Source organism: Salvelinus alpinus, chromosome 21 (genome assembly GCF_045679555.1).
Source record: "Salvelinus alpinus chromosome 21, SLU_Salpinus.1, whole genome shotgun sequence".
Classification (NCBI taxonomy): Eukaryota; Metazoa; Chordata; class Actinopteri; order Salmoniformes; family Salmonidae; genus Salvelinus; species Salvelinus alpinus.
Window position 1 is genome coordinate 517,475 of NC_092106.1, and position 10,728 is coordinate 528,202.

At 41.8% G+C, this 10,728-nt stretch overlaps 1 protein-coding gene across 1 annotated transcript in view; it reads right to left on the bottom strand.

The window, feature by feature from the left end:
- ostn (osteocrin) overlaps positions 1-10,223 on the bottom strand; it is a 36,113-nt gene extending 25,890 nt beyond the window's left edge. The window contains exon 1 of the mRNA XM_071356396.1: positions 9,980-10,223. Coding sequence (XP_071212497.1) covers positions 9,980-10,009 — 30 coding nt within the window. The 5' untranslated portion in view covers positions 10,010-10,223. The remainder of the gene's footprint in view (positions 1-9,979) is intronic.
- Positions 10,224-10,728: the final 505 nt, after the last annotated feature.

The following is a 10,728-nucleotide window of genomic DNA, read 5'->3' on the forward strand; positions in this document are numbered from 1 at the left end:
GGAGGAGGTGTGATGGTGTGGGAGTGCTTTACTGGTGACACTGTCTGTGATTTATTTAGAATTCAAGGCACACTTAACCAGCATGGCTACCAAAGCATACTGCAGCGATACACCATCCCATCTGGTTTGGGTTTAGTGGGACTATCATTTGTTTTTCAACAGGACAATGACCCAACACACCTACAGGCTGTGTAAGGGCTATTTTACCAAGAAGGAGAGTGATGGAGTGCTGCATAAGATGACCTGGCCCCCACAATCCCCTGACCTCAACCAAATTGAAATGGTTTGGTATGAGTCAGACTGCGGAGTGAAGGAAAAGCAGCAAACAAGTGCTCAGCATAAGTGGGAACTCCTTTAAGACTGTTGGAAAAGCATTCCAAGTGAAGCTGGTTCAGAGAATACCAAGAGTGTGCAAAGCTGTCATCAAGGCAAACGGTGGCTATTTGAAGAATCTCAAATATAAAATATATTTTGATTTGTTTAAAACTTTTTGGGTTACTAGACGATTCCATATGTGTTATTTCATAGTTTTGATGTCTTCACTGTTATTTTACAATGTAGAAATAGTAAAAATAAAGAAAAACCCTTGAAATAGTAGGTTTTCTAAATCTTTGGACCGGTAGTACATTCTACATTCTAAATGGCATGAAGTACAAATACAACACATGAAGGTTTAGTCAAATCAAAACAACTTGGATTTCACAGAATGTTAACATCCTGTCATAAAGAGCACGTTTAACTGTAGTAAGTACCTATTAAGTGCAAAATAAAGTAACAATCGTTAACCGTAACAGTGTTGACAATTTCATCTTAAAATCAGCCATTAATCCCCTGAGACAGCTCAGCATTCAACACCATAGTCCCCTCTAAGCTCTTTCCCAAGCTCGGTGGTAGGCCTGATCCCCGATGACGATGAGACAGCCTACAGGGAGGAGGTCAGAGACCTGGCAGTGTGGTGCCAGGACAACAACCTGTCTCTCAATGTCAGCAAGACAAAGTAGCTAATCGTGGACTACAGGAAATGGAGGGACGAGCACACATCAACAGGGCTGCAGTGGATTGGGTCGAGAGCTTCAAGTTCCTTAGTGTCCATATCACCAAGGACTTAACATGGTCCACTCACACCAGCACAGTCGTGAAGAAGGCATGACAATGCCTCTTACCCCTCAGGAGGTTGAAAAGATTTGGCATGACCCCTCAGATCACCAATGAGTGCATCTTGACTGGCTGCATCACTGCTTGGTATGGCAACTGCACCTCCCTCGATCACAAGGCGCTACAGAGGGTTACGCGGACGGCCCAGTACATCACTGGGGCCGAGTTCCCTGCCATCCAGGACCTCTATACCAGGCGGTGTCAGAGGAAGGCCCGTAAAATTATTATCAAATACCCCAGCCACCCAAGCCATAGACTGTTCACTTTGCTACCAGAGCACAAATTCTGTGACCAAAACCGCTTCTACACCAGAGCCATAAGAGTGCTGAACAGTTAATCAAATGGCTACCTGGACTATTTGCATTGACCCTTTTTTCCACTGACTTTCTTGCACTGACTATGCCCACTCATTGGACTCTACCCACACACTCACATGTACTTACACTGACACTCCAACACACACGTACACACACACACACCATTACATTCTCTCACACCAGTGGAAGCTCCTCAGAGGAAGGGAAGGATCATTCTCGTCAGTGAATTTCAGAAACATTTTAATAATGAAACATTAAAAAAGTTATCATTTTTAGATACAACTATACTAAATATATTCACGTCACCAAATAATTGATTAAAACACAATGAAGGTCTACAGTAGCCTCAACAGCACTCTGTAGTGTAGCACCATGGTATAGCTGGAGGACAGCTAGTTTCCGTCCTCCTCTGGGTACATTGGCTTCAATGCAAAACCTAGGAGACTCATGGTTCTCAACCCCTTCAATAGATTTACAGTTATAATGACAATTAATTATCAGAGCTCTTGCAGCATGAACTGACATGTTGTTCACCCAATCAAAGGATCAGATAATTAATCTAGTATTGAAAGCATAAGTTACAGCTAGCTAGCACTGCAGTGCATAAAATGTGGTGAGTAGTTGACTCAAAGAGAGGGAAAGACAATAGTTGAACAGTTTTGAACAAATTAATTTCTTCCAAATTGAAGGAAAAGCTAGAGTGAGACAGAATGAGAGCTATGTTTCCTTGTATTTTTTTCACTTTTCAAGTGTAACTGCTAAACTGGTTGCTGACTGTACACTTTACTGCATGATTGTAGCTGGTATACGAACACGTTAGTTCTATTAGCTATATTGACTATGACGTTAGCTAATATGGTGACAAAGATGTAGGCTGTGTGTTAGAGGTTATGATATGAAGGTTTGGCTTAGAAAGAGTGTTTCGCTTGGTCACAGACAGCTGATGTGGTGTTCACTGAAGTGACTGCTAGTTCTGTTTGCGTATGATCAGGGGTGTATTCATTCTGCCGATTCTGTTCAAAAACGTTTCTTAAACGGAAGGAGAAACATACCTGAATTTGTCCAATAGAAACTCTTGTTTGCAACTGTTGGACTAATGATTACACTCTAGATCAGCTAGATACAGGCAAGAGTGTGCAAGGCTGTATTGAATGTGTCACTGTCTGACATCTTGATTACAAAAAAATGTCTCTCGACCTGTGCACCTACGTTGTAAACTTTCATTCATAGGCTAGGTTGTAGCAATCTCATGTTGGGTACAGGTAAAATGTGAGTATCATGTAGTAGCCTGAACCTATCGATGTTACATTGAGCTGGGTGATTGGAATATGACTGACAGTCATCCAATATGCTGTAATAGAAATAATACATACAATAAATGATCATCCTCCCTCATCTTAAACGGCACCGACCGGCAACACACACTTTCACACTTTTCAACACACTGCTGCTACTCTGTTTATTATCTATACTGATTGCCTTGTCACTTTTACCCCTACCTACATGAACACAGAAATGGCTTCTAGAACATGAACTTTCATAAGCCTTAACGTGTATGCCATCTGTAAATACAAATTAAATTGTTAAATTACAAGCCTAGTTTGTTTGGCAACAAAAAAAGGCAGCAACCTTCCCGCTAGCCATGATTGGCTGAGATAATGAGGGGGCTGGACATGCCGAGAGATCGAGTTTTGAAATCAGTGGAATTAAAGTATGATAGCTAAGGAGATGGAGAAATCATCTGTCTCCGGATTACATATTCAAACTAACGGCATCCGTGACAGAGAGGGAGAAGCGTCCATCCATGTACAGTATACCGGTAAGATAGTCTAGCTAGCCACATTTTCAGATATTGCACGTTTCTAATTTTGTCAGAAAGTCGTTTTCATTTCAAGTTAAAGTTTACTGTTAGTTAGCTAGCTAACGTTAGCTGGCTCGCTAGCTAACCTTAACATGTATGATCTGTGTAGTAATATTATTCGTATCTCAGAGCCATTTCCTTTGCTAGTTATAATCTAATGTTTGTATTTGTATGTATTATGGATCTCCATTAGCTGCTGCCAAGATTAAGGCAGTTATACAATTAAAAAAACATTACAATACATTCATTACAGAATTCACAACACACTGTGTGCCCTCAGGACCATACTCCACTACCACATACCTACAACGCAAAATCCATGTGTACGTGTGTGTATAGTGCTTATGTTATCATGTGTGCATATGCATGTGTCTGTGCCTATGTTTGTGTTACTTCACAGTCCCCGCTGTTCCATAAGGTGTATTTTTACAATCTGATTCTACTGCTTGCATCAGTTACCTGATGTGGAATAGAGTTCCATGTAGTCATGGCTCTATGTGGTAGAGTGCGCCTCCCATAGTCTGTTCTGGACTTGGGGACTGTGAAGAGACCTCTGGTGGCATGTCTTGTGGGGTATGCATGGGTTTCCGAGCTGTGTGCTAGTATTTTAAACAGACAGCTCAGTACCTTCAGCTTGTCAACACCTCTTACAAAAACAAGTAATGAGGAAGTCAATCTCTCTTCCACTTTGAGCCATGAGAGATTGACATGCATGTCATTAATGTTAGCTCTCCGTGTACTTTTAAGGGCCAGCTGTGCTGCCCTGTTCTTTTATCTTTGAATTTTTTTAAATTTTACCTTTATTTAACCAGGTAGGCTAGTTGAGAACAAGTTCTCATTTACAACTGCGACCTGGCCAAGATAAAGCAAAGCTGTGTCACGCCCTGACCTTAGTATTCTATGTTTTCTGTATTATTTTGGTCAGGTCAGGGTGTGACCTGTTTTGTATTGTCTAGGGTTTTTGTATGTCTAGGTGTGTGTGTGTAGTCTAGGCATATGTAGGTCTATGGTGGCCTGAATTGGTTCCCAATCAGAGGCAGCTGTTTTTCGTTGTCTCTGATTGGGAATCCTATTTAGGTTGCCATTTTCCAGTTTGGTTTGTGGGTTATTGTCTATGTGATGTTGCATGTCTGCACTCGTGTCTTATAGCGGTCACATTCGTTTTGTTATTTTGTATAGTTTGTTCAGTATTCTTCTTTATTAAAAGGAAGATGTATTATAATCACGCTGCGCCTTGGTCTCCTTCGTATGACGAACGTGACAAGCAGTGCGACACAAACAACAACACAGAGTTACACATGGAATAAACAAGCGTACAGTCAATAACACAATAGAAAACAATTAAGTCTATATACAGTGTGTGCAAATGGCGTGAGGAGGTAAAGCAATAAATAGGCCATAGTAGTGAAGTAAATACAATTACAATTAACACTGTAGTGATAGATGTGCAGATGATGATGTGCAAGTAGAAATACTGGTGTGCAAAAGAGCAGAAAGGTAAATAAAAACAATATGGGGATGAGGTAGGTAGATTGGATGGACTATTTACAGATGGGCTATGTACAGCTGCAGCGATCGGTTAGCTGCTCAGATAGCTGATGTTTAAAGTTAGTGAGGGAAATATAAGTCTCCAGCTTCAGTGATTTTTGCAATTCGTTCCGGTCAACTGCAATTTTCCCAAGTCCCTCTTTGTGGCACCTGACCACACGACTGAACAGTAGTCCAGGTGCAACAAAACCAGGGCCTGTAGGTTCTGCCTTGTTGATAGTGTTGTTAAGAAGGCAGAGTAGCGCTTTATTATGGACTGACTTCTCCCCATCTTAGCTGCTGTTGTATCAATATGTTTTGACCATGACACCTCAACTTGTTCAATTTCCACATTATTAATTACCAGATGTAGTTGAGGTTTAGAGTTTAGTGAATGATCTGTCCCAAATACAATGGTTTTAGTTTTGGAAATATTTAGGACTAACTTATTCCTTGCTATCCATTCCAAAACTAACTGCAGCTCTTTGTTAAGTGTTGCAGTTATTTCAGTCCCTGTAGTTGCTAACGTGTATAATGTTGTGTCTTCCGCATACAACAACACACTGGCTTTACTCAAAGTCAGTGGCATGTCGTTAGTAATGATTGAAAAAAGCAATGGGCCTAAACAGCTACCCTGGGGAATTCCTGCTTTTACCTGGATTATGTTTGAGAGGCTTCCATTAAAGAACACCCTCTGTGTTCTGTTAGACAAGTAACTCTTTATCCACATTATAGTAAGCCATAACACATACTTTTTTCCAGCAGCAGACTGTGATCGATAATGTCAAAAGCTGCACTGAAGGCTAGCTAACATGGAACCTGGTTGGTTTGAGACCTGCAGAGTCATGCAGGGTAGTAAAGTCATGAGTTTGGATTATGGTTCTTTTTTTTAGCTAGCTAGCTACATGTCTTAACAAAAGACTTCACTATGTAAGTAACCATTTCAATAGAGTGTTCATGATGTCAATGCGGCAACTGTTGATAGACGTAGCTGGTAAATACGCTCTGGCTATCTATTCCGATTTCAGAGCACTCTCGTCTGAGTGTGCCAGAGCGCAGAAAAACTGAAGAATTTACGAATGCTCAACACCCTTTGAATATGGCCAGTGTCAGTAAACGTTGGCTAAAAAACGTAATAAATTGTTGCCAGCAGCACAGTTGCAGTCACCAACGCTCTGGATAACATAAAAATAGCCTAACCTGTTCTGCTAGGGCGAGTAAAATGGTCAATATTTAAAAAGGAATAGTTTCGCCATATAAAAAAAAGAGTTCAGTTCACGTCACGGAGGGACAGACTTAAATGAATCACTAACCACATTAAATAAATAATAATCTTTAGAAATGACTTTGTCAAAGCAACACACTAACTAGGGCAGAAATGTTGGGGTTAAGTGGGTTAAAACGTCCTAGAAGTGACGGTTGATGGCGGGACATGTCAAAATGTGGAAGTTTGGCACTTTAGCAAGTCTTTATTCATATGAAAAATCTGATTTATTGAATTCACCATGTGGTTGGTTTATATTAAAGGGCACTATAATATAGTATAATTTTGATCCTCATTTTCCCCTACACACACTTGGCAACTTACTATTACTTCTCCTAGTGTCAGGCTTTCTGAACACTGTCTGGATACACATGCAGAGGGGAGAACAAGTATTTGATACACTGCCGATTTTGCAGGTTTTCCTACTTACAAAGCATGTAGAGGTCTGTAATTTTTATCATAGGTACACTTCAACTGTGAGAGACGGAATCTAAAACAAAAATCCAGAAAATCACATTGTATGATTTTTAAATAATTAATTAGCATTTTATTGCATGACATAAGTATTTGATCACCTACCAACCAGTAAGAATTCCGGCTCTCACAGACCTGTTAGTTTTTCTTTAAGAAGCCCTCCTGTTCTCCACTCATTACCTGTATTAACTGCACCTGTTTGAACTCGTTACCTGTATAAAAGACACCTGTCCACACACTCAATCAAACAGATTCCAACCTCTCCACAATGGCCAAGACCAGAGAGCTGTGTAAGGACATCAGGGATAAAATTGTAGACCTGCACAAGGCTGGGATGGGCTACAGGACAATAGGCAAGCAGCTTGGTGAGAAGGAAACATCTGTTGGCGCAATTATTAGAAAATGGAAGAAGTTCAAGATGACGGTCAATCACCCTCGGTCTGGGGCTCCATGCAAGATTTCACCTCGTGGGGCATCAATGATCATGAGGAAGGTGAGGGATCAGCCCAGAACTACACGGCAGGACCTGGTCAATGACCTGAAGAGAGCTGGGACCACAGTCTCAAAGAAAACCATTAGTAACACACTACGCCGTCATGGATTAAAATCCTGCAGCGCACGCAAGGTCCCCCTGCTTAAGCCAGTGCATGTCCAGGCCTGTCTGAAGTTTGCCAATGACCATCTGGATGATCCAGAGGAGGAATGGGAGAAGGTCATGTGGTCTGATGAGACAAAAATAGAGCTTTTTGGTCTAACTCCACTCGCCGTGTTTGGAGGAACAAGAAGGATGAGTACAACCCCAAGAACACCATCCCAACCGTGAAGCATGGAGGTGGAAACATCATTCTTTGGGGATGCTTTTCTGCAAAGGGGACAGGACGACTGCACCGTATTGAGGGGAGGATGGATGGGGCCATGTATCGCGAGATCTTGGCCAACAACCTCCTTCCCTCAGTAAGAGCATTGAAGATGGGTCGTGGCTGGGTCTTCCAGCATGACAACGACACGAAGCACACAGCCATGGCAACTAAGGAGTGGCTCCGTAAGAAGCATCTCAAGGTCCTGGAGTGGCCTAGCCAGTCTCCAGACCTGAACCCAATAGAAAATCTTTGGAGGGAGCTGAAAGTCCGTATTGCCCAGCGACAGCCCCGAAACCTGAAGGATCTGGAGAAGATCTGTAGGGAGGAGTGGGCCAAAATCCCTGCTGCAGTGTGTGCAAACCTGGTCAAGAACTACAGGAAACGTATTATCTCTGTAATTGCAAACAAAGGATTCTGTACCAAATATTAAGTTCTGCTTTTCTGATGTATCAAATACTTATGTCATGCAATAAAATGCAAATTAATTACTTAAAAATCATACAATGTGATTTTCTGGATTTTTGTTTTAGATTCCGTCTCTCATAGTTGAAGTGTACCTATGATAAAAATTACAGACCTCTACATGCTTTGTAAGTAGGAAAACCTGCAAAATCGGCAGTGTATCAAATACTTGTTCTCCCCACTGTATGTACACACACACTACTCCACCCATTCTCACTTAATACTCCACACTCTAGCCTGGTTTATACCTGGTGCTAACATGCGTCATTTGTCCAACACTTAGTACTCAACACAAGCTATTAGACCCGGTCTCAGGGATGGATAACTCTGGAGATCCTTTCGAGCTCCACTGAGTTAGGTAAATCTGCTTCTAGTTTTTTTGCGCCCATTATGTGAAACAATTTACAGAGCTGGAATGATCTCCAAAGCTCTCTACATTTGGAAGAGTTGGTGTCTCCAGGGATATTCAGAAGGCTGATTAAGGATATTTTTTTCTGAAGAATGTGTTTGTTTTATATGATTTTGTGTATTAATGTGTATATTGATGTTTATATCGATGTGTATAGTGTATATTGATGTGTATGCATCAGCATTACTCCCTGTCAGAATAAAGATGAAATAAAAGAATGAATAAAATAAAAACACTGTAGAATTCAAAGGACTATTTCCTATTCTCTAATACCAATACCGTTTTTACCATACATGTAATATTCCAATCCGTATCACTCTACAAGGGTCCAACTAATACCCCAAAACAACCCAAAACGACCCCAAATTACTCAAAACAGCTACCCAAACCAGTAGGACCCCTCTACAACAAACACTCTGCTGCTGTCCCAACTTTCAACACCCTTCACTCGCTTCCAATAGCCATAACCAACCTTTGGCACTAACGAGAGAAACATTTGATGGTCCAATTTAACAATGGAATATACCCAGAACACCTGATGTGTGGGATTTGAGCAATTAAACACATGATTTGAGCAATTATACACTCCCATCATTAAATGTACAAAAACATAGTTCCACACATGGATATCTAATCTTTATCTAGTCTATATCTATTGATACCAAGTGTATCAGTCTAGCCCGAGAGCACTTGCATCCTGGTCCAAATGACCAAGCAGTAAATCAACTGAAAAGCTGGTAAAAATAACTAAATGTCTCTATTGGTCCGTAGAATACCTTTTGGAACACCTTTCTCAAACAAACTGTAAAATCAGGAGGTCCTGTTTGAAACCATGTCGTGTTCAATTCCCCCAAGGTTTTCACAGTGTATGTTTTAGACTTGACTGGCAAAGGGTATTGTCTAGCAACATCAGCTAATTTTAGCATTTTCCATTCCCGAAAATAAACACCTCCACCCATCACATGCACTCTCCCCAATGTGCGTATACCAACATTCTCTCAAAGACACACTCACACTCTCCATACGTCACAAACATTCTTTACGAACACACAAAGACACTCAAATTCTTCCATTCACAAAAATACAGATACAATTCAAAGATCAAACAAATGTTCTCACTAATTGTGAACTTAGTCAAGGTCTACAACCACCATTTAACAAAACTGTCACTCGTCATTCACTCATCTTTCTTCTACTGTATTCTATATTGCACACATAAACAACATCTCTCAAGAACACCTGCACACATACACATAGGTGTGATGAACATACACTCTTAGAAAAAAGGGTTCCAATAGGGTTCTGGGGCTGTCCATATAGGAGAACCCTTTTTGGTTCCATTTAGAACCATTTTTTGTTTCTAGGTAGAACTATTTTGGGTTCCATGCAAAACCCTCTGTGGAAAAGGTTCTACATGGAACCCAAAGGGGTTCTAGTTGGAACCAAAAGGGGATCTTCGAAGGGTTCTCCTATGGGGACAGGCAAAGAACCATTTTTGGTTCAAGATAGCACCTTGTTTTTCTAAGAGTGTACACACCTGTGCTACATTCATGCGTTTATGTATACATATATCCATGCATGTCTGAGCACCCACTTGTGCACAGAGAGCCCCATTCGTTCTATTGTACTCGATCGTTCTATTGTACTCACCTTTGGTTTTAGACAGTCTGGAACACACATATACACACACACAGGAGAAGAGAGAGGATGTTGAAAAGTTCCTGGAATTTCTCACGTTCCAACTTTTCCCTCCCTTTGCTTGTTCCTGGTGTTGACTCTCCCCGTTTTATAGGCTCTCCTCTGGAATCTCCACTCCAATCGGTGGTCGCGATTCCTCTGACATCATTTCTCCTCGTTTTCCACTGCTCCACTGCTCCTTGCCCTAAACCCTCTCACTCTGACATTTTCATCCTCATCACCCCAGGGCTGGGGCTATTACCTGCTAATGGGAACTCTGGGGAGTAGCTGGGTGGCCGGGGGAGGTGAGGGCTGTTGCCCCCCTCCCTCTGCTGGGCAACAGAGTTGATGTCCCAGGCAATCAGAGGGAAAGGTCAGGTCCCGTTGCCTGATGAGGTGCATGCTGTCGGAATGACGGTCCTTAAAGCCACAGAGGCGAGCGGACGATGTAGGTTGAGAGATCAGGGGAGGAGAGTGTGTAGGCGACAGGCAAGGTTTATCTTTCCATACCGCCTACGGATGATCAGATCTGTCTGTCTGTCTGTCTGTCTGTCTGTCTGTCTGTCTGTCTGTCTGTCTGTCTGTCTGTCTGTCTGTCTGTCTGTCTGTCTGTCTGTCTGTCTGTCTGTCTGTCTGTCTGTCTGTCTGTCTGTCTGTCTGTCTGTCTGTCTGTCTGTCTGTCTGTCTGTCTGTCTGAGCTAAACCTGTGGATCCTGTGTCCC